Source organism: Chrysemys picta, chromosome 2 (genome assembly GCF_011386835.1).
Source record: "Chrysemys picta bellii isolate R12L10 chromosome 2, ASM1138683v2, whole genome shotgun sequence".
NCBI classification, from domain to species: domain Eukaryota; kingdom Metazoa; phylum Chordata; order Testudines; family Emydidae; genus Chrysemys; species Chrysemys picta.
This window is the reverse complement of record NC_088792.1, coordinates 148,366,580-148,390,786: the sequence shown is the minus strand read 5'-3', so window position 1 is coordinate 148,390,786 and position 24,207 is coordinate 148,366,580. Positions and strand designations below refer to the sequence as shown.

Here is a 24,207-nt window from a genome sequence, read left to right as displayed (position 1 = left end):
AAAATGGGGAGAATAGTACTTTGCCACCTCATAAATAAAAACAATTGTGAGGCTTACAGAGATAATTGGGCCATATAAGTACCCAAGATATCTAGATAACATCAGGTTTAAAAAAAAAAAATAAAACCACCACATTTGTCTGAGTTTTGTGCTCTAGTCACTTTTACTATTTTCCTTTTTCCATTTTCCCTTGTTTATGTAGGTTTTTTTGTCTTTCCTGATGCTGTGTGGTTAAAAAATATATATATATATATATATTTTTAAGTATCAAAAATTAGTGGGGGGTGGATTTCTAACAATTTCTTAAATAGGCTAGTTTTCAAGTTGGTAATGACCCTTTAATATAGACATTAGGTTTCTAAACTTTAAGCTCTATCTTGGTCAGGGAGCTCTCTTTCCCTCTCTGGATGTGGAATGTTGAATGGAAAATGTCATCCAATTTTTTAACTCCCTCTGTATTCCTTAGTCCTCTTTGAGAAGTAGCCTAATCAGAACCTTCAAGCCGTACTGTGAAGTGGAGGGTGCTCTGACCTGAGTGCCACTTTCAGATAGCTACTATTACACCCAGTACAATAATATGTTTCATAATGTCCCTGTTCTCTTCTTTAATTCATTGTGAAGCTGTTTCCCCACTGTGGTAATATGGTACAGTGCCAGTGGAAATTCTGGGCCAGCTGCAATCTTCCCAGTTTTAGCGGAACTTAATATTTCTGAATGGCTTAGTTTTTTGGCTGGTTGGTCCTTAGCAATTCCTAGTCAGGAAACATTCTATCCAGTCCTATCTTCAGTTATTAACTGACTCCACAACTACTTCCATTGTCACTTGAGTCCATGTGTGTGGAAGTCTGAATTTAGTTTTCTTTAGGAGTTTGTGGGGAAACTTGTAAATCCCCTCCTTGTTCATTTTTTAATAGCCCCAAAATGTTGTGCAGCTCACAGAAAAGTAGAGTTCAGATTTTTTTATATGTAATGACAAATGTAATGTGTATGTATAAGAAGAGATGAAATCAAAGGGAAATTACACTAATTATGGGGCAGTGGTATTCATTGCATGGTAAAGTTTCAGGGGTGTTTCTGTTAAAAGCCTGGTTTAGGGGGATTCTCCAGTTTCCCTAACCCTAACTTTACTACGTTAGGGTGGCGAAGGGTAATCCTTGAAATCAGTAGTCTCAAATAGCAAATTCACTCGTACCTTTCCTATAAATCTCTCTGAAATAACTTTCTGTTCCGTTACTCATTTTTCTGATGGTAGCAATCGGGACTCGAGGATTAATACATCAATATACAAAGTTATCTGTGTGATGTTTTTTTCCCCTTCCCCCACCTTGAGTAGATAAAGCTGATGTATTCTTCTAAACTGCCGCTGTGCAAATAGTTTATTATGCATAAACCCTGCCCTGCATTTTTTAAATGTTTCCACCTTCTGAAAAATAATGGACTGTTGGGTGGCAACAGGAAATAAAAATGTATCAAGCATTTTATAAGGAAATAAAAGTAGGGGGACTAGTCTTAAAGGGACACAACTTAAAAATCATACTTCTGTTTGAAATCTTTTTACCTACTAATGTTACAAGTAGTATTGGAGATTGTAGCCGAAAAACGGGGGGAGTGGACACGCAAGGGAAAGAGACCCTTTTTCCATCTATTTACTTGTATGCATTTGACAACACTTTGTGAAGACTGAACAATAGGGGAAATCATGATTTTTATTTTTATTTTTTTAATTTAAATTGGTAAGGAAAGTTGGGGCAGATATAGGGTTCAGATACTTACAGCTTGCTTAGATTTCTGGTTAGTGATGTCTCATTGAAATAAATTGCTAAACTGCCCAAATATATTAAAGGGAAGGAAATGTTGCACCCTGTACCTCATAATTGGGTCTGGGAGACGTGGGACTATGTCAAGACAGTAGTTTTCCCTGGCAGATAATAAGTACTATTGTATTTTGTAATTCAGTGTTGGGAGCAAAAAAAAGTGGCTGAAATTTTAGACAGTTATCAGGCAGTCTCCCAGGCATGTGCAGGTTGATGGGATGACACTTTACACTAATAGGCCAGTCTGTTTTTGGGAGGATTACACTAAATTTGAGGATTTACATTGTTTAACGCCTTCATTTATCTTGGCTGCTGTTGAAAGCTAAAGATGGTTAGGTTGTGGGTTTCCTTAGTGTGGAAATAGATATTTTTCTTTAAGTGGAAACAATGTTCCTGTTTTGAAAACTGGCTTAATTGAGGAGTAGGGAAATAGTAGGTGAATTGAAAGCTGCATGTTCATTGCTTTCCAAAAGATCCAGGACTATCAAAACTACTCTTTCAACACAATAATACATTATCTTTATCAGTTGATCTCAAAGCACTTTATAAAAGAGGTAAACATCGTTATCTCCATTTTACAGATGGCGAAACTCAGGCATAGAGGTGAAGTGACTTGCCCATAGTCACCCACTAGGCCAGTGGCAGAGCAGAAATAGAACCTTGTCTCCTGTCTGGAGTCCCAGTCCAGTTCTCTATCCAGTAGGCGGCACTGCATCCTCGCTACAAGTGAATCTAGTTCACAGCATTAGCAGAAGAAAGCATTATTTTAATGGGGTTGGATGACTTTGCTAAAAAGAACAAGGAGTCCGGTGGCATCTTAAAGACTAACAGATTTATTTGGGCATAAGCTTTTGTGGGTAAAAAACCTCACTTCTTCAGATGCATGGAGTGAAAATTACAGATGCAGGCATTATATAGTGACACATGAAGAGAAGGGAGTTACCTCACAAGTGGAGAACCAGTGTTGACGGGGCCAAAGCTTAACATCTGGCCACATGTGGTGTGTGCAGGGGTGGGAGATGCACCTTCTCTCAAATGGATATTCATCACTGAACAGGTGTGTTTCTAGTGCAGGAGTTCGCAAACTGGGGGGCAGGACCCCTCAGGGGGTCGTGAGGTTATTATGTGGGGGGTCGTGAGCTGTCATCCTCCACCCCAAACCCTGCTTTGCCTCCAGCATTTATAATGGTGTTAAATATATTTAAGTGTTTTTAATTTATAAGGGGGATCGCACTCAGAGGCTCCCTGTGAAAGGGGTCACCAGTACAAAAGTTTGAGAATCACTGTTCTAGTAGGATCCTGCAGGTATCGGTTCTTGGCCCTATGCTGTTAAGGTTTTTTATTAATGACATGGAAGAAAACCTAAAATCATCATCCCTGATAAAGCTTTCAGATGAGACAGTTTGGGAGAGTGGTAAACAATGAAGATAACAAGCGATCCAGACAATTATCTAAGATGGGCACAAGCAAACAATGGGCGTTTTAATATCTAAATACAAATGTATACATCTAGGAACAAAAGATACAGGCCATACTTATAAGTAGGGGGGCTCTACCATAGGAAGTAGTATCTGTGAAAAAGATTTAGGGTTTGTGGTGAATAATCCGCTTCCAGTCCTGTGCTGTGACCAAAAGGGCTAATCCAGGGAATCTCAAGTAGGAGTAGAGAGGTTATACTGCTGGTATACATTATTCAGCTTTGATGTGCACAATTCAAGGAGATAAATTGGAGAGTGGTCAGAGAAGAGCCATGAGAATGATTAAAGGATTAGAAAACATGCTTCATAGTGATAGACTCAAGGAGCTCAATCTACTTAGTTTACAAAGAGAAGGTTAAAGTGTGACATGATTAGTCCAAGTATCTACATGGGAAACAAATATTTGATGACAGGCTCTTCAGTGTAGAGAAAAGTCTAACATGATCCAATGGCTGGAAGTTGAAGCTAGACAAATACAGATTGGAAATAAAGTGTACATTTTTAACTGAGAGCAATTAATCATTGGAACAACTTATCAAGGGTCGTGATGGATTGTCCATCACACACTATTTTTAAATCAAGATACAGAAGCTCCCCAACTTACGCAAGCATTCCGTTCCGGAACGCCTTGCATAAGTCGGGAACGTATCTCCGACAATTACGTGGGGGGGGGGGGAGGTTACGGAACTTTTTCCGTAAATCCAGACTTCCATAAGTCGGGTTTGCGTAACCCATGGAGCGTCTCTATGCTCTAGGAATTTTGAGGAAGTTCTATGACCTGTTAATAGGAGCTCAGACTAACTGATCACAGTAATCCCTTGTGGCCTTGGAATCTATGAATTTTCACACACACACACCCAGCTTCTACACCTTAGGTAATTTATCAAAATAATTGCATGGTGAGCCTTGCAGTTTGGTATAACAAAAACCGGTGGGGGTGGGGTTAGTGTCTAGATTTCTTGGGATTGTCAGATAAATTCACCTATTCAGCCAAATAAAATAGTTCAGGTAAGAATATCCATTAGGTGATCAGCTAATTCATGAAAATTCATTGTGGAAAATTACAATTGAAATAGAATTGCTTAAGATTCTGGTCTGCTAACAAACTGTTATATCAGCACAAGTACTGACTTTTGAAGTAACATGGCTGTGTTCTCAATTTTTTCTGGCTCTAGCATGAAGCAGTCATGAGATCTTAAGAAAACTGGCGAGAAAGGAATATATGTATGGGGTGGGTTTGGTTACAGCTTCTTATGTAAACATTTTTAAGCAGCGGCAGACCTGAAAAGTTAGGTGCGACTAAATAGTCAAGCCTTCATGCCTCATCTATTTTTAATATAGAGAACTCTTGATGCTTGAGGAAAGTTTGCAGTGAATCATATTTGGGAGTTTCTCTCGAGACATTGCATATCCAACTGTTGTATACAAAAGTGACTTGTTCTAAAGAATCCTAGAATATCAGGGTTGGAAGGAACCTCAGGAGGTATCTAGTCCAACCCCCTGCTCAAAGCAGGACCAATCCCTAGACAGATTTTTGTCCCAGATCCCTAAATGGCCCCCTCAAGGATTGAACTCACAACCCTGGGTTTAGCAGGCCAATGCTCAAACCACTGAGAGATGTTCCTTATTCGGTTTTGGGATAAATTTTCCAAGTTTAAGCAGAAGAGGTAAGACTCCTGGATTCCTAAGTGTGGTGGTGGAGGTAAGGTGAAGCAGTGCAGGTTTTTCTTCTCTGTGCATGGGCTTGCTTTCTTAATTCTTAATATTGCTCTCTTATTCAGGCTGGTGGCAAGGCTGGAAAGGACAGTGGAAAGGCCAAGGCGAAGGCAGTTTCTCGCTCACAAAGAGCAGGACTGCAGGTAAAGTGGTGCTAAATTATGTATTGCTTTAGTGTTTACAATTTGAATGCAATAATTAATTTTGTTAAGTAAAACTTTCATTTTTGTGGAGCAGGTTCAGGGGAGGTGGAAGGAAAATGGAAATGCACTTCTAGCTTTATTGTGAAATTTTTCATGACTACTTATAACTACAAAATCAAATGCTAAGTTTCTTCTTGCTCCTATAGACATGCTTTTTCCTGCTACTCTGACCCTCTAACGTGAATTAAATTTTACAATTCCTATTACTTTGAATGTTTTGGTATTTCTCAGAATTTGTAACTAAATGCAATGATTGATTGGACTTCTTTTAAAAGCCTTGAATGTGTTATTTGCCCCCAAATAGTACTTGTGTCAATTCTTGTCTATCATATTAATGTTTGTTACTTACCAGCCTTTCAGGGTTGTGGGGATTGACTTGGATACTTCCAGAGTGCTTTGGAAACACAGCACTATATATAAGTCCAAACAGTCTGCTGTGCCCATTCAATAAGTTCCTATGCCTGCATAGGACTGTTTAAAGTCCACTCCCACCATGTGACCAAAAACTTAGTTGTAAAATGTAACTTTCTATATTGGAACTTCCTTGGTTGTAGAGTAAATTCAGGCAGTTCTGGCAGTAGTCCATGAACACTCTCCTGTTGCCTGGTTTATGTAAATTATTCTGCTGATTTGACAGTACACAGTGTAATCTCTTTAGTACTACAGATCTGCTTCTGAAAAAGTTTTGGTTTTTTACAACACAAACCCTGTATGTGATTTGACACTTGACTGACTAGTATGTAAAGGCCGTGTAATCCTGACTTTAAACTAACATACTTTTCAGAGGTGTCCCTGTTGAGGAAAATTTAGAGATGTAAAACTCGCCAGCCCCATTGAAAATAAGCTCGCCATTTATTTGTATTCACTGTGGGGGTTAATCCAGTATTCTACTTCAGTAAGTTTTTACTCCATTTACATTTCTTACACCAGATTATTATAGACATTAATCAACATTAGGCAAGAATTTAGTGCTTCAGCATAGACTTTGATCTCAAGTGCCTAACAAATGTTTCTACTTCAGTTCCCAGTGGGTCGTATCCACAGACACTTGAAGACTCGCACTACGAGTCATGGGCGAGTTGGTGCTACTGCTGCAGTGTACAGTGCTGCAATTCTTGAGTATCTCACTGCTGAGGTAGGTTTTGAAGGAACCACTGTCAAAACCACATTGTACATAACAGAATAGAGAGATAGGTAGGTGGATATATTTCTGTTTGTCTATAGTCCTCCTTATTTCGCATGCTTGTGTTTTCCAAACCTATGGAGAACAAACATCCAGTCAGAGGGGCAGAAAGATCGGAGAAGTGTCTGCAATTAAATTTGCCTGATATTACAAGAAACTAAATATATTCTTGGTAGCTCTGAATAGCTACCCAAATAAATATGTTGAAGACAAGTGGGATGTAAGTATTGCAAGCTGCTGACACCAAACTGCAGCATTGTTTGGATACCGAAAGAAAGATGTTTGTAATTCCGTTTGTTGTAAATGTGATATGAATGATTATCCCAGCTTTTGTTTTGCAGAGCACATAGCGTTTAGACCAGGGGTCTCAAACACATGGCCTGCGGGGCTATTTCCTGTGGCCCGCCAAGTGGCCTGCGCCCGCCCCTCCTCCTCCTCCTCCCCCCCCTCCCCCCCCACCCCCCACCCCCCCCCCCAGGCCAGGGGTGGGCAAACTACAGCCACAGGATTGCCCGCCTCAAGCCCCACGCTGCTCCCTGAAGCGTCTGGCATCAGGTCCCTGCGGCCAGGTGGGGTATTGCCCTGGCTTCCAGGCACACACACACTCTCTCCTCCTCCCTCCCTCCCCCCCCCCCCCCGCAGCTGCCATTGGCCGGGAACGGGGAACCGCGGCCAATGGGAGCTTCGGGGGAGGTACCTGGAGGCACGGCAAGCAGCGTGCAGAGCCCTGCATCCCCCCTCCCCTAGGGGCCGCAGGGACATGGTTCCAGATACTTCCCGGAGCGGGGCCGGCAGCCTGCCCTGGCCCTGGTGTGCGCTGCTGCCACCCCGGAGCTCTCCTGCACCCCACCCCCCAATCCCCTTCCCTGAGCCCCCTGCTGCACCCCAACCCCCTGCTGCACCTCAGCTCCCTGCCCTGAGCCCCCACCACACCCCTCATGCACCCTCTGGGGGCAGGGAGGGGGCGGAGTTGGGGTGGGGACTTCAGGGAAGAGGTTGGAATGGGGGCAGGGAAGAGGCAGGGCCTCATGGAAGGGGTGGAGTGGGGACAGGGCCGGGGGCAGCGGGGGGGAGGGGGGTCGGGTCAGTGATGTGGCCCTTGGGCCAATGAACTAGCCCTCATGTGGCCCTCATGGTCATTTGAGTTTGAGACCCCTGGTTTAGACCTTCATTGCGTTCAGTTTTCCTCTCTGTTAAACTTTAACTTGATTTATCCTAATAAATTAAACAAATAGCAGCAAATAGTTTCTCTAAAATATTCTTCCAAATGTATGTGGTAGAAACCAAGCAGCATGGGAATATTAAAATCTAAATGACAATAGTTGTTTTTTTTCCCTCCAGTTAGTTAAGCTGGGTGATAGCTAATGCATTACTCTGTAGATGCAAAGAGTTGATTAAACTATTGGAAAATCTGTGTAGGCCCACGAACTTCAGCTTCTTATTTTGTAAAAACCTAATAAACTTCATTTCAACATAAAGGATTTTTGAACTTGCATCACCCGTTTGTGCAGCTTTGTGATGCTGTATAAGAGCTCAAAAGTGAAACTGACTAAGCAGATCAGTCTGATTCTCATAAGCTATGTCAACTGCAAAAAATACACTGGATAACTGGTTAAAAGACAAGTGGACCTTTACATCCATAACTAATGGGTGAAGGCTATTTATATTAAAGGCAAGCCATCCTAGGTATACCTTGTTTGTCCAGAATAGGCTTTTGATTGTAACTAAACAGTGAGTGGGTGCCATGAACAAAGAATGTAGGCCATATTTGCAAGATGGGGGACTCTATCCTGGGAAGCATGACACTGGAAAAAGATTTGGGGGTCACGGTGGACTTGAATATGAGTTCCCAGTGTAACGCTGTGGCCAAAAGGGCTAAATCCATAAACGAGGGAATCTCAAGTAGGAGTAGAGGTTCTTTTACCTCTATACTTGGCACTGGTGCTACTGCAGCTTGGATACTGTGTCCAGGAGTATGTTGATAAATAAGAGAGGGTTCAGATAAGACATATGAGAATGATTAAAACATGCTTTATAGTGACACACTTGAGCTCAAACTATTTAGTTTAACAAAGAAGGTTAAGGGTTGAATTGATTGCAGCCTGTAAGTACCTACATGGGAAACAAATATTTCATAATGGGCTCCTCAGTCTAGCAGACAACACAGTCCAATGGCTGGAAGTTGAAGCTAGACAAATTCAGACTGGAAATAAGGTGTAAAATTTTAAGTTATCACATTGGTCCCTTTTGGCCTTGGAATCAATGAATGGTTAGAGGAAGGAAGGTCCAATGGCTACGGTGCTAGCTTAGGTCACAAAGGGAGTTTGTGGTAGAGCAGGGAATCTAATCCAGGTCTGGATTCGATTCCCTGCTCTACCACAAACTCCCTTTGTGACCGTGGTCAAATTGGTTAGTGTCTCTGTGCCTCATTTTCCCATCTGTTAAAATGAGGATAGTAGCACTGCCTTACTGCACAGGGGTGTTATGAAGATAAATACATTAGATATTGAGGCACTTGCATACTGCAGTAATGCGCATCATGTAAGTACCTAATTGAGAGTTGTTCATGATTTCATGTTCCAGCTGACACCACGTTTTGCTTTCTGTAAACTTTAACAGGTCTAATTTTTACTAAAATAGCCTCCTAATTTGTCAGGTGCTGGAGTTGGCAGGTAATGCCTCCAAGGATCTCAAAGTAAAGCGTATCACTCCTCGTCACTTGCAACTTGCTATTCGTGGGGATGAAGAGTTGGATTCCCTTATTAAAGCTACCATTGCTGGTGGAGGTAGGTATAGCTGGGCTTCATAACTGACTGGGTTGATACAAAAGTGCACAGCCAGTTGCAAGGAAGATGACCGACAATAAGTTAACGTCACTTTAATTTCTTCTGTCACACTACTTCACATAGATCAATAATGGCAGACATTCTGGCCAGATTTGTATCGGTTTCCATCTAAAACATCATAGCAATTGAAATTTGGCAGCCTCATAGAAAGAGGACTGGATGGGCCACTGAATTACTCTTCTCCTTGTAGTGCATATTCTATGGATAATCCACTCCGCACCTTCCATGAGCATTAAACGTAAAGTAACTGTAAATTGAGGGAAATCTGGATTTGTTTCACTTTTATTAAAGATCCTAGGATTGCAGCTTCTCTGTCCACCCTCCCTCTTTATAACCCTTACTTCTTTACTGCAACTTTCCTTACAGATAGAACTGGGCTGTATGAGGTAGTTTAGGTAGGAAGAAGACTAAGCTTCACAGAAGTGCTTTTCATATATCGTGTAATAACGATGTTGAGTTCGTTGTAATTCTATACTGTACAAAATAGCCTGCAGTAATTTGAGAGACGTAGATGAATGGTCCTACTTAACTCTTCTGTTGCTGCATCCATGCCTTTGTGCTTTCCTTTGTGGATGTTCTGTTGAGATACGTGGCATATTGGGATATGCCAGGTGGCATGCAGGGTACATGTAGCTACGTGCTGCAGTGAAAAGCAGGCTGCGTCCACTCTGCACCATGTAACTACCCACAGCAGTAAAAGGCTCTGCTTGGGGAGCTGCCAGAGCCTTTCCTTGCTACCTGAACTTTTCACTGTGATGGGGAAAGGCTCTGGCAGCAGGACAGTATGCTGCAGAAAAATAGCAGTGTAGATGTGGGAGGCACTACTTGGGCATGTAGAGAGCTGTGTTGGGTACGTACTCTCAGGTTCTGGCATATCTGTACTCCACTTGCCTAAGCAGTGCCTCCCTATCTACACTGCCATTATGCCTGTGCTAGCTGAGCGTGCAGTGTCTGTGCTCTACAGCCTGCTCTACCTGCAGACATCGCCGTAATCAACCTTAGGAGTAAGTATAGGGCAACTTAATTATGTCTGTTTCATGTACTCTTACAACTTCCATTTTGGCTTTACAGCTTAGAAATGAGCTGTTGGATCAACAAACCTATGATTGAAATAAGGTGGGATCCATTGGGGTGGGATGAAATTACCGCTGGAGAATGTGCATTATAATCGGGGGATTCTAGGATAGTCAAAGAACAAGAAAAGGTGAAAACTTAAGAGAACAGAACACTGAAAGCTTTCTAGCTATTCAGGCAATGAACAAACCTTTGAACTAACAGAACTTATTCTGTTGAAAAATGTCGTGTGCACCACTATTCTAATCCATTGTTCTCTTTGCAGGTGTAATCCCTCACATCCATAAGTCTCTGATTGGAAAGAAGGGACAGCAGAAAACTGCATAGAGAGGAGTTTTAACCAACCCTCTTCCTCCCTGTCATTGTACTGTAACTGGGACAGAAGAAATATGGGGATATGTGGAATTTTTTAAGAAATAGTTAAATGGAAGAGCATAGACAATTGACTGTAGACATGAGAAAACATTTGTATGTTCTTTAGATTCAAAGTTTGACAAAAAGTATCTTGTCATGTGGCAGCAATTCGTGTGTTGATTGGCTAGGTTTCTCCCGTGTGTTTTATACAAAAATGGAACTGATAAAACCATTTTTTACAAAATTTGCTCTCGTGGTGTTCAGGTGCAAAAATCATGTAGTAGAGACTTCACATCTTCTCTGTGAAGCTGGCTCCCTCAAACTCCACTGGACTAGGTATACAGGCAAAAGCTCTTTCCCTCTTTAGATCAGCCACATCCATGACTACTTCACTTGGATGGTTTGTAATATAACCTGTTGAATGGCATGGGCAATCTTGGTAGCAAATGAGTAAACTTTTAATGGTGCAAAAAAAATTGAATTGGCCTATAGTATAGGAATCTATTAAAAGGTAAATGCTATCACTGTTAAAGTAATGACAAAGTTGATTTGCTACTTAAAATTTCACTTACTTAATGTTGCTGGAAAATCATTCTCTCACTTACCTGCCAAGATCTGAATTCAGGGTTCCAATTGCATTGCAAGAGCTGAGGACACCACAAGTATCTAAAGGAAGAAACTATTTGACTTGTGTTTCTGATAGCAGCTCTGCTATCACTGCTGCTGACAGGTCAATGGAGGGGCTGACCACAACGGTTAGAATGCATTTTCCATTGTTAAGTATACCTGTTGTCACTAGTAAGGATCACAGATACTGCACATTTTAAACTAATAGAAAGTGTATGTGTGTGGATTAACACACTGCCCTAGAGACCTGTGATAACGCTTCATTTTTTAATTTTTTTTAATTTTTTTTTTTACAAAAACGTACTTATTTTCTTAGCTCATCGTGGTAGTGGGGATTCTGCCCTGACCCACGAGTGATTTCAGCTGTCAGAATAGAAAGAGTAGAATGGCAGCATCGCAAGTTACTTTCCAGTGTGCTGTGGATAAATCAAATGGGCGTCTGCATCACTTCCCTTCTAAGCCTCAAAGCCATTCCCGAGTAAAATCTTCAGTTTGGAATTTGGGTACCCAAAGTTAAACAAATGTAGATTTAGATATTGAAACACAATGCCTTGATTTTTCACAGGTGTTATCTAGAGCTCCCATTTTCTTTAGCCAAAAGTTCAGGTTGATCAGACCTTATTCAGAAGGGGTGAGGGGTGGGAGAGAATGTGGCCAGATTCTCTTCTTCCCTCTTCCCCCCCCCCCCCCCCCCAAAAAAAAAAAAGGTGTTGATCATCTGCAGTTCTCATGCAAGGCAATGGGAGTGAGATGTGCTCAGCACCTTTGAAATAAGTGACATAGTTCAAGTGCTCAACGCTTGGTGCTCAACTTGTTTCAAGCTAGGTCTTCTGAGCATCATTTAAGACACTTCACCTGCAATCATTAGTTTTGGTAAGAGTACTGTAGTTCAGGAGACGCTTGCTGTTAACAAGGTGGTGGTCGGGGACTCCCTCCTCAGGGGGACTGAGTCATCTATCTGCCGCCCTGACCGGGAAAACCGAGAGGTCTGCTGCTTGCCAGGAGCTAGGATACACGATGTGACGGAGAGACTGCCGAGACTCATCAAGCCCTCGGATCGCTACCCCTTCCTGCTTCTCCACGTGGGCACCAATGATACTGCCAAGAATGACCTTGAGCGGATCACTGCAGACTACGTGGCTCTGGGAAGAAGGATAAAGGAGTTTGAGGCGCAAGTGGTGTTCTCGTCCATCCTCCCTGTGCAAGGAAAAGGCCGGGGTAGAGACCGTCGAATCGTGGAAGTCAACGAATGGCTACGCAGGTGGTGTCGGAGAGAAGGCTTTGGATTCTTCGACCATGGGATGGTGTTCCAAGAAGAAGGAGTGCTAGGCAGAGACGGGCTCCACCTAACGAAGAGAGGGAAGAGCATCTTCGCCAGCAGGCTGGCTAACCTAGTGAGGAGGGCTTTAAACTAGGTTCACCGGGGGAAGGAGACCAAAGCCCTGAGGTAAGTGGGGAAATGGGATCCTGGGAGGAAGCACAAGCAGGAGAGCGCAAGAGGGGAGGACTCCTGTCTCATGCTGAGAAAGAGGGACGATCATTGAGTTATCTTAAGTGCCTATACACAAATGCAAGAAGCCTGGGAAACAAGCAGGGAGAACTGGAAGTCCTGGCACAGTCAGGGAACTATGATGTGATTGGAATAACAGAGACTTGGTGGGATAACTCACATGACTGGAGTACTGTCATGGATGGATATAAACTGTTCAGGAAGGACAGGCAGGGCAGAAAAGGTGGGGGAGTTGCGTTGTATGTAAGAGAGGAGTATGACTGCTCAGAGCTCCGGTATGATACTGCAGAAAAACCTGAGAGTCTCTGGATAAAGTTGAGAAGTGGGAGCAACAAGGGTGATGTCGTGGTTGGAGTCTGCTATAGACCACCAGACCAGGGGGATGAGGTGGACGAGGCTTTCTTCTGGCAACTAGCAGAAGTTGCTAGATCGCAGGCCCTGGTTCTCATGGGAGACTTTAATCACCCTGATATCTGCTGGGAGAGCAATACAGCGGTGCACAGGCAATCCAGGAAATTTTTGGAAAGCGTAGGGGACAATTTCCTGGTGCAAGTGCTGGAGGAACCAACTAGGGGCAAAGCTTTTCTTGACCTGCTGCTCACAAACAGGGAAGAACTAGTAGGGGAAGCAAAAGTGGATGGGAACCTGGGAGGCAGTGACCATGAGATGGTTGAGTTCAGGATCCTGACACAAGGAAGAAAGGAGAGCAGCAGAATATGGACCCTGAACTTCAGAAAAGCAGACTTTGACTCCCTCAGGGAACAGATGGGCAGGATCCCCTGGGAGAATAACATGAAGGGCAAAGGGGTCCAGGAGAGCTGGCTGTATTTTAAAGAATCCTTATTGAGGTTGCAGGAACAAACCATCCCGATGTGTAGAAAGAATAGTAAATATGGCAGGCGACCAGCTTGGCTAAACAGTGAAATCCTTGCTGATCTTAAACGCAAAAAAGAGGCTTATAAGAAGTGGAAGATTGGACAAATGACCAGGGAGGAGTATAAAAATATTGCTCAGGCGTGCAGGAGTGAAATCAGGAAGGCCAAATCACACTTGGAGTTGCAGTTAGCAAGAGATGTTAAGAGTAACAAGAAGGGTTTCTTCAGGTATGTTAGCAACAAGAAGAAAATCAAGGAAAGTGTGGGCCCCTTACTGAATGAGGGAGGCAACCTAGTGACCGAGGATGTGGAAAAAGCTAATGTACTCAATGATTTTTTTGCCTCTGTCTTCACGCACAAGGTCAGCTCCCAGATTGCTGCACTGGGCAGTACAGCATGGGGAGAAGGTGACCAGCCCTCTGTGGAGAAAGAAGTGGTTCGGGACTATTTAGAAAAACTGGACGTGCACAAGTCCATGGGGCCGGATGCGCTGCATCCGAGGGTGCTAAAGGAGTTGGCGGGTGAGATTGCAGAGCCATTAGCCATTATTTTTGAAAACTCATGGCGATCGGGGGAGGTCCCAGATGACTGGAAAAAGGCTAATGTAGTGCCCATCTTTAAAAAAGGGAAGAAGGAGGATCCGGGGAACTACAGGCCAGTCAGCCTCACCTCAGTCCCTGGAAAAATTATGGAGCAGGTCCTCAAGGAATCAATTATGAAACATTTAGAGGAAAGGAAAGTGATCAGGAACAGTCAGCATGGATTCACGAAGGGGAAGTCGTGCCTGACTAACCTAATTGCCTTCTATGATGAGATAACTGGCTCTGTGGATGAGGGGAAAGCAGTGGATGTGTTATTTCTTGACTTTAGCAAAGCTTTTGATACTGTCTCCCACAGTATTCTTGCCACCAAGTTAAAGAAGTATGGGCTGGATGAATGGACTGTAAGGTGGATAGAAAGCTGGCTAGATCGTCGGGCTCAACGGGTAGTGATCAATGGCTCCATGTCTAGTTGGCAGCCGGTTTCAAGTGGAGTGCCCCAAGGGTCGGTCCTGGGGCCGGTTTTGTTTAATATCTTTATTAATGATCTGGAGGATGGTGTGGACTGCACTCTCAGCAAGTTTGCAGATGACACTAAACTAGGAGGCGTGGTAGATACACTAGAGGGTAGGGATCGGATACAGAGGGACCTAGACAAATTAGAGGATTGGGCCGAAAAAAACCTGATGAGGTTCAACAAGGACAAGTGCAGAGTCCTGCACTTAGGACGGAAGAATCCCATGCACTGCTACAGACTAGGGACCGAATGGCTAGGTAGCAGTTCTGCTGAAAAGGACCTAGGGGTCACAGTGGATGAGAAGCTGGATATGAGTCAACAGTGTGCTCTTGTTGCCAAGAAGGCTAACGGCATTTTGGGCTGTATAAGTAGGGGCATTGCCAGCAGATCGAGGAACGTGATCGTTCCCCTTTATTCGACATTGGTGAGGCCTCATCTGGAATACTGTGTCCAGTTTTGGGCCCCACACTACAAGAAGGATGTGGAAAAATTGGAAAGAGTCCAGCGGAGGGCAACAAAAATGATTAGGGGTCTGGAGCACATGACTTACGAGGAGAGGCTGAGAGAACTAGGATTGTTTAGTCTCCAGAAGAGAAGAATGAGGGGGGATTTGATAGCAGCCTTCAACTACCTGAAGGGGGGTTCCAAAGAGGATGGAGCTCGGCTGTTCTCAGTGGTGGCAGATGACAGAACAAGGAGCAATGGTCTCAAGTTGCGGTGGGGGAGGTCCAGGTTGGATATCAGGAAAAACTATTTCACTAGGAGGGTGGTGAAACACTGGAATGCGTTACCTAGGGAGGTGGTGGAGTCTCCTTCCTTGGAGGTTTTTAAGGCCCGGCTTGACAAAGCCCTGGCTGGGATGATTTAGCTGGGAATTGGTCCTGCTTTGAGCAGGGGGTTGGACTAGATGACCTCTTGAGGTCCCTTCCAACTCTGATATTCTATGATTCTATGATTCTATGAAAAGCTTCTGGTTAGGGAGACCGTTTTAAGATGCTGTTCAAACAGCAAGTACGATCTTTCCTTAAAACACTTTCTGAGCAAATGCTGAGGTGAAAATGGGGCTGAAATCTATTGCTTCTGCCTACTGCTTCAGAGATTAAATGAGCAAATTTTTTTGACAGTGTAAACTGTCATTTAACTAGTTTCTGATTTCCATCCCCTTATGGCTGCTTGAAAGCATCTGATTCTTTCAGATTTTTTTTAGCACAAGTCCATCCTGGTGGATGTTGTTAATGTTGGCACAATTCTGAGTCCATCACTTTTTGTAACAGCAAAAATATTACGGATCTGTGCATTGATAAGTCTCAATTCAGATAGAGGTTTTATTTTTTTTACCCACCAACTTATCTACCAGTCATTCCCCATGAGAACAAGTTTCACTTATGAGAACTATCACTGCACCAAACACTGTCAGATCTGAGGAGAGACTTTGTGTTTGAATATGAAAGCAGCAAGGACTGTGGCAAAATAGCTTGGTGTGGTGAAATGTGCAGACTAGCGTATCTTGTAATGCTGATCAGACTGGTTTAAATATTTTCAGCCTGCTCTAGAATTGGCCTTTTTTCAAAGCTTTGAATCTGAAGAACTCTAAAGGTCCTTTGTCTGCCATGCTTGTATAAACAGTAAATGCTACGTACCAGTACTCAGAGGAGGGGAGGGAACTATATGGTTTTGGCTTTCTAAACCTCTGAAACAGTGCTGCTGAGATCAAAACAGTGAAAATGGGGCTCTTGCATCAAACAGCTAAACTGTGAAAGTATTTGGCACTGGTGTTGCTTCTGGAATACTGTGTCCAGCTCTGGTGTCGACAATTAACAAAAGGTGCTGAAAAATTGGAGAGGGTTGAGAAGAGAGACATGAGAACTGTTAGTGTTGGAAAACATGCCTTATAGTGAGGGATTCCAGGAGATGGAGCTATGTAACTCTTCAAAGAGGTTAAGGAGTGACCTAAACATAATCTAAAATATGTACATAGGGGACGGAGACTTGATAGAGTGCTCTTTATGGCTGCCTCCCAGGGGCCCATCCTCTTAGCCCTCAGCGCGTGGAGCTCTTACAGGTTCCTGGGGAAGGTGCTCAGCATGGTAATGTCCATTCAGGTCAGACCTGGAATTGACATTGGAAGTGGTCAGTCTGGGAATAACCATCTCCATTCTCGTGTCCGGTCTGGCAGTTACGTAACAGGATGTTTGGGGCAGCGGGCAGGGTGGTAAATCAATCCTCACACTCCTGCCAGTGGCATGTATTGGATCTAATTCCATCAGTGCAAGAATTTTAACTACATTTTCCATTCAAATATATATATTTTTTTAGAGGGAAAATTTTCTTATTTCAAAGCTTTGGGTGGAGGGGAAGAACTTTCCTCTTGTCTCTATTACAGAGCAAAGACCTAAATTGGAATTTGACCCTGAGATTTTTGCTCAGGACTCAATTCTGTGCCTCATTACCATGCACTGAGTGAACTGGTTGGGGGAACAAACCACCCCAACAATGTTGACCCCATTTCCCTAGTGTTTGTTGTACCCAATTAAAAAAATCTCAGCGAACGTAATCCATGTTCAGCTGGCAGCAGCCATCCTCAGTGCCAGCACTGCCACTGCCTCCGCTCAGCTGGGTCTCCCTGACATGTGCTGCAGACCCATGGCAAAGCTTTTGTCAGACAAAGAGTTAGAGCACTGCCACTCAGTGGGATACAAGAATGAAAAGAGAGTCACTTTTGTTACCCGTGGGAGGGGACCCCAGGAGCTGAACTGAGGTACAGGCTGGGTGTGAGGTTGTGTGCATAACAGTGTGACCCCCATGGGCTGTTCTGGGGCTGCTCTGTGTGCTCCCACCTAGTGCTATAGCTGAGGGAGTTCATCCCTATTTCCTTGGCTGCAAGGCCAAGGCAGTTGGGGCTTTGATGGCTCAAACCCCATGCAGGACTGGGGGCTGGCGCTGTTAACACTTGTGCTAGGTGTGCTGGCAGGGGCATACTTCAGTACTAGAGTTATGAGGCTGTGTTCTGAGTTTATGTAACGGGGGGGGGGGGGGTGTGAAATGTGTCTACCCCTGGGCTCTGAGTGATTCCAGCACCAGAACCACACCCCACTGCCATTTCTAATGATGCAACTGGGCTACAGTGGTAGCAGGTACCTGTAGTTCCCAGAGCCAGACACTAGAGGGCAATAACCACCTTGCACTAAGCTGCTGTTACACCTGTGCAGGCAAAGTTGCAAGGCCTGGGTGCTCTGCCTGAGGGAGGAGCTGGCTGCTGGGGGGGGGGGGGGGGAGAGAATGTGCCAGCTGCTCCACAGGCACCAACCTGCAGTGACCAGGGGGCAGCGGAGATGGAGCAGCTGGGCTTGGTGTTGGCTGGGCTTCCGGTCCAGTGGGGCGAGGGGGGGAAGCAGGAAGTCTTGTGGGCTGCAGCCTGAATGGCTTGCACTGTGACCACATGCTGCTCTGCGCTCCCCTCCAGGCAGGGGTCAGTCAAAAGCCAGGATAAGGGGGCACCTGGCTTCAGCTGCCAGCCTGCCCCAGCCAGAGTGAGCCTGACACCCCTGGGCTGCAAAAGACAACCCCTAAACCAAGGGAGGGGGGTGTCTGTTGGGTTTTTGCCTTAGGCTGGGGCTTGCTTAGGAAGAGCTGGGGCCTGTAATGCTGCGTATAGCCCGCAGAGAAGGCACTGCAGGCTGGCTGGGGAATTGAGTGGGCAGGAAAACAGGCAGCCTCTGTTGGGAGAGGTGGGTCTCCTGCCCCCCTGGGAGGTGATGGGTGGGGGGCTGGCAGCCTGAGGGGGAAGATGCCCTGAATTGTAGAAGACCCTGTCCTTTCATCCCACCTGCCTTGCCCCACAGTGCTGCAGGGCAAATGTTTCTTTCTGGACCCTTTTAGGAGTGTGCTTCCGGGGCAGCTGTGGGCCTCTGCCTTGTCCCTGCAGGGGGGGGGAGCCACCCACTCCTGCCCTGATTGGTTTCCCCCACCCCCTTTCCCATCTACCCTCTCGTGTCCAGGGGATACAGCCCCAGCAGGAGCCCCCTCACAGCCTGTTCTGAGCACTTAAGTCCTCTGAGCTGGGGGGGCAGGGAGAGCTGCCCAGCCTGTTGTGGTACCAACTCCCCCTCCCCTCATTTCACAGCCTCTGCCCTGGGGAGGGGGCTCTGTCCCCGCAGGGCTCGGCCCGCTGGGGGGGTCTTGCCCCACAGGCCCTGCCCAGTTCAGCACCAGTTGAACGTACGCCCCACCAGGCTGAAGAAGTGCTCGTTGTGGGCGCTGAAGTAGGTGCAGAGCTGCTCCAGCAGCTGCTCGGCGATGGGCGGGTGGGGCCGCCCCTTGGACTCATCCAGGCAGCGCTGGCGGGCCCCGGCCCGCAGGCAATAGAAGCCCTTGGTCTGGTTGAAGTAGAAGTTGTTGGGGCCCAGGCTGGGTGCCAGGCCCAGGAACTGCTCCACGCGGCGCAGCTCGGGCAGGGGCTCGCGGATCAGGCCGCCCCCGTCCACCACGTGGATGTGGGCCGAGGGGAAGGCGGCCAGCCAGCGGGCCAGTTGCAGGGCATAGAGGCTGCGCTGGATAGCCTTGTAGCGGGTGTCGAGGCCCCGGTCCCCCCGCAGCAGGAGCCGCTCTAGGGGCGGGTAGGGCTTGCACCGTGCCCGGCGGTTGTGCAGGATCTGGGTGTAGTCTGACACCAGCCGCTCCACTGGGTCCCGCACGATGAGCAAGAGCCGCACGGCAGGGTCCATGGCGCGGATGCGCTCGGGGGCCCGCGGGGAGGAGAAGTAGCCTGGGGTCTTCTCCACGGTGAGCTGGCCGGGGTGCGAGAGGGGCATCTGCTGGCGGTACCAGCCCAGCCCCCGGCGGTAGTTCTCCTCCCGGTTGAAGAAGTGCACCTCGGCACGGGCAGCGGCCACCTGGGGGTGCAGCGCCAGCATCTCCAACAGGGCCCGCGTGCCCCCCTTCCGCACCCCGATGATGATCCCCTGAGGCAGGCGGCGCTGCAGGCTGCTGGCCTGGAACGCGGATGTGTTTCCCAGCCACAGAGCCTCCTGGGCCCAGGGCTCCAGCATCCCCTGCGCCAGGTGGGACCCCCAAGCCTCCACCAGCAGGAGCAGCCAGCCAGCCCACCAACAGGCCATGGCTGCCCTTGCCCGGGATAGATGGGCACAAGTAGACTGGGCTCTTGGTAGGAGCTGGGGTCTGCTGCGTAGACTAAAGGCTGCTCAGCTCACACCCAACTCCCTTCCATGAGCAGGGTTAACTCCAGGGGCTCCCCTCCCTTGCCCCCAGTAGGGTCCCACCCTGATCCTGGCTGGCAGAGCCCCTTCCCTGGCACAGTCTCCGCTCAGAGGGGCAGCGGAGCGCTATGGCCCCAGTCGGCTTCCTGCCGCCGCTCTCTCTTGGGCCCCTTGTTCGAGTATCCGGCTCCTCAATGCCTGAGCAGCCCCGGGCTGGTGGCCACCTGTGGGAGGAAGGGGAGAAATGGGGCGTCAGCTGGAGCAGCTCAGACCAGGGGGGCCAGTGCGATGGGGCGGGCTCCATGGTCTCTCATGGTCCCCAGGTGCCCCTCATGGTCCCCAGGTGCCCATCCTGGGCAGGGGCGTGAGAAGGAGCTGAGCGGGGGGATTTCCATTCTGCTACTGGGCCCTGCTCCCCAGCCCCTGCTGATCAGCTGGGCTGGGCTGGCCTGGGGCCCAGGCCAGAGCCCCCAACCCAGCTGCTGCTCGCCCCATGAAGGACACTGTGGGCCAATGCCTGCCCTCTAGTGGCCACTGATAGCATTGCAGTGCCAACCATTCATGTATGGGGGAGCTGTGAAGGAAGGGCCCCACTCCTGAGCTCAGGGGACTTTCACTCCAGCCCTGGAAAGTTGCTGCTGTGCAGACAGGTTCCCAGGCTCTGGAAACTACCTGCCATTCGCTGCGGGATTCGGCAGCCCTCACCCCCAGGTTGTTCCCCCATCCCTGGCTGGAAGGCCTGTGCCTTGGGCCCTTGTCCATAGGCAGGGCAGGTAGGAGCTGGCACAAGCTGTGACTGCATGGGGGGGGGGGGCTGGGCTGCACTGGCTGAGCAGAGGCAGGTGTGGGCAGACACAGACGTGTGGGCATGAAGAATTGCGCCCTCCTGTTCCCGGCCCACGGAGCAGCCCTGACAAGGGGCCAGTAGAGACCAGTCCCCCTGGGTTCTGGACAAGCTGAGCCCAGAGCTAGGAGATTAGGTGACACGGGCCTCGAGGGACCTGGGTTCTGTTCTCACCTCTGCCACTGACTCACACTGCAACCCCCCGCAGGTCCCGTTCCCTCTCTGCCTCCCTTTCCCCACTCCAGCAGAGGGACTAACCTCAGGGCAGCGGGCTGGCAGTGGGGGCAGAGCTTTGAACTGCATTGCTGCTGTCCTGGTGCAGGAGGGCACTGGCCTACCAGCTGAGCAAGGGGAGAGCCTTGGTCCCATGGAAAATCTTCCCTGGGTCGGGACCCCACTGGGATCTCCCCCAGGGGCTTCCGAAAACATGTCCCAGCACCCAGCACTGGTACAAAAACAATGGCACAGGAGTCCGGTCACACTTTAACGACTAACCGATTTCTTTGGGTATCAGTTTTTGTGGGCTAAAACCCACTTCATCAGCTGCATGGAGTGAAAATTACAGGTGCAGACACAGACATACTGACACAGGGAGAGGAGGGAGAGCCAGTGTTGACAAGGCCAATACAGCCAGGGTGGATTTGATCCACTCCCAGTAATTGAGGAGGCGTCAATACCAGGAGAGGGGAAATTGCTTTTGTAGTGATGGTGTTAAATTCCCTCTCCTGGTATTGACGCCTCCTCAATTACTGGGAGTGGCCCACAACCCCCCTGGCTGCACTGGTCTTGTCATCACTGGTTCTCCCTCCTCTCCGTGTGTCAGTATGTCTGTGCCGGTATCTGTCATTTTCACTCCATGCAGCTGAAGAAGTGGGTGTTAGCTCACCAAAGCTGATACCCAAAGAAATCAGTTAGTCTTTAAGGTGCGACCGGACTCCTCGTTGTTCTTGTGGATTCAGACTAACACGGCTCCCCCCATCCCCAGCAGGAGCAGCCCAGGGATGGAGCAGGACCCACCGGGATGAAATAACAGCCCCCGAGGCAGGTATCTCCTGACATGCAGGGCCCCGCAGAGCGCACCAGCCCCACCGCGTCAGCCATGTACTCCCCACAGGCCCAGCCCCCCCGTCCCCCAGAGCCTCCGGCGGGGTCACGCGGCTCCTCCAAGCTGCATTTAAAGACTCCACGTTCCAGACTCCCCCATTTACACCAGTTTAAACCCTCAGTGACACCCCCCCGCCAATGTGCGGTGGGTTCTTCCCAACCCGCGTGCAGTGATCAGCCCCCCCCCCCCCAGACACAAACACCCCCAGGTGCCCAGCCAGCCCCGCCCCACAGGTGCTGCTGCTCCGGGCCACGAGGGATCCTCGGCGACGCACTTCCCCCGCCCGCCTGACGCCCTAACCAAGCCCCGGGGAGCCCGGCTGGCGTCACCGAGCGTCGAGCCCCGTGTCCCGGCCGGGGGGGAAGGGGGGGGGACAGGTGTGTCGCTATGGACACCGCGCGGGGGAGCGGGGGCTGCTGAGACCCAGCAAACTCCGCTCCCCAGGCCGAGGGGAAATCGAGGCTGGCGGTGCCGCTCTCAGCGCCCTGGGCTGCGGGGGAGGCCCCCAGCTGCCGGCCGGGAGGGGGGCGCGTTCCCCGGCTCGGGGAGCCTGGCTGGGCCAGGGGTCAGCGGGTACCCTGCTGGGAACGGCCCAGTCCCCGTCACAGCCGGGCCCGGACAGACCCGGCATCCGCCGCGGGCACAGACCCAACCACTGTGATCGCCCCGGCTCTGGGAGGGGAAGAGGAACCAGGACTCCTGGGTTCTCTCCCCGGCTCTGCAGTTAAGGGACTGCGCGGTCTTGGCTGGGGCTCCCCTCTCAGCTCCCCCTGGGGCTAGTGACGCCCGCCCGGGAGGGGCAGGGCCGGGGGCTGGGCCTGCCCGTCTCTCGGGGGGACGCTGTTTGGCTCGGTGACGTGTCTTGCTCTAGTGAGGCGGGCCCCGCGGGACGATCCCCTCTTCCTGGCGGATGCTGCTAATTAGGGGGAACCAGGCGGCCGGCGCAGACTGTCACTGCGGTCGCGGAGGGCGTTTAAAGGGACGAACGCCTCACTATGGGGATGGGGGAGATTGAGCCCCAGCCCGCGGGGCCCCACGTAGCTGCAGCGCCCCAGGGACCCAGCCGGGGGTCCAACTGCCCGCCGAGGAGTGGGGAGGGAGCACCAGGACTCAATTTGTGCCCGGGCGTGTCTGGGCCGAGCCTGGCACCCCTGGTCCCGGCAGTTCCTAGCCCGGGCACCCCGGGCCCGGCTCGAGCCCCAGCGCCTCTTTCCTGGGGGGGCACCCAGTGCCCATGACCCCGGCTGGCGTCATACCAGGGACCCAGCCCGGGACAGCCCCGTACCAAGTACCCGGGCCCTTTCTGCCTCCCCCAGAGGGCAGCTGGACCGGGGCCTGCCCTCCCCCTTGCTCCTGCTCCGGCCCCGCCAGCCTGGCGCCGCTCTCCCGGGGAAGGTGCCCCCCGTGGGGGGTGAGCAGGGGGCGAGGTGCCAGACAGGGAGCCGGCAGGTCTCTCACCTGCGGGGGGGGGGGGGGGAAGAGTTCCCATACGGGCTGGGAGCCAGGGGCAGAAATCCCCCATGGCGCTGGTGGACGATACGGCCCCGGCTTGTGCTGGGAGTGGGGTCGAGTCTATGGGTCTAGGCCCCTCGGTGGTTTAAAGAGATGCGGCGATCGGCCCCAGCAGCACCAGCCTCCCCCCGCCCCCCACTACCCTGACACCCCCCCCCCCAGCCCGCCAGGCGAGGCAAGGGTTAAAAACACCTGCCCAGGCCCGGGGCGATCCCGGCCACAGGGAGGGGTCAAGTGTGGGGGGAGGGCAGGTGACCTAACACCGCCTGCCCCGGGCAGCCTGAGCCAGACCCCCCGGAGCAACCCCAATTGGGTTACAGCCCCCCATATCCGTCCCTCCCTGCCCCACGGCCTCCCCCAGTTCCCGAGCGGGTTGTCACACGGGGGCTCCCCCCGGGATGTCCCGGCGCTGTCTTGGGGACACGCCACCTGCGAACACGTGTTCGGGTCCAGTCGCCCGGGCCGCTCACACTGCGGCGCCCCCGCTTCCAGCTGCCCCTGCCTCAGTTTCCCCAGCTGCCCTGGGTGTCTTTCGCTCCGTCCGAGCAGGATCCCAGCCCAGGGGAGGCGGCAGCTTGGAACTGGACCGGGGACTCCCCTCGGAGCCGGGGTGGGGCCGGGGACTGCAACTCACGAGCTGGTCCGGGCGCGAAGCGACACCGCCAAGCCGCCGCTGGGACCCCGACCCGACCCGACCCGTCCCGTACGCGGGACGGCTCCTGGAGTCCGGGAATCCGCACTGCTCTGGGGTGCCGGGGCCAGCGTCTTTGTAACCCGCCGGCCCCGCCCCCGAA

The 24,207-nt window shown here is 49.6% G+C and overlaps 2 protein-coding genes across 4 annotated transcripts in view; one reads left to right on the top strand and one right to left on the bottom strand.

The window, feature by feature from the left end:
* Positions 1 to 16,381, top strand: part of LOC101939573 (histone H2A.Y) — a 24,384-nt gene extending 8,003 nt beyond the window's left edge. The window contains exons 2-6 of the mRNA XM_008173923.4: positions 5,074 to 5,151; positions 6,233 to 6,346; positions 9,051 to 9,180; positions 10,580 to 12,209; positions 15,704 to 16,381. Of these exons, the coding sequence (XP_008172145.4) occupies positions 5,074 to 5,151; positions 6,233 to 6,346; positions 9,051 to 9,180; positions 10,580 to 10,641 (384 nt within the window). The 3' untranslated portion in view covers positions 10,642 to 12,209; positions 15,704 to 16,381. The remainder of the gene's footprint in view (positions 1 to 5,073; positions 5,152 to 6,232; positions 6,347 to 9,050; positions 9,181 to 10,579; positions 12,210 to 15,703) is intronic.
* On the bottom strand, positions 16,014 to 24,207 carry LOC101947422 (heparan sulfate glucosamine 3-O-sulfotransferase 1-like). Of its 3 annotated transcripts, none has more exons than XM_065584313.1 (2): positions 24,048 to 24,207; positions 16,014 to 20,176 (listed from the first exon to the last, which is right to left on the bottom strand). In XM_065584313.1, exon 2 carries the CDS (start codon positions 19,851 to 19,853, stop codon positions 18,939 to 18,941), a length of 915 nt encoding a protein of 304 aa, XP_065440385.1. In that variant the 5' UTR covers positions 19,854 to 20,176; positions 24,048 to 24,207; the 3' UTR covers positions 16,014 to 18,938. The 3 variants fall into 3 exon arrangements, with proteins under 3 accessions (XP_065440385.1, XP_065440386.1, XP_065440387.1); XM_065584314.1 differs by lacking the exon at positions 24,048 to 24,207 and adding an exon at positions 23,843 to 24,039; XM_065584315.1 differs by lacking the exon at positions 24,048 to 24,207 and adding an exon at positions 21,055 to 21,265.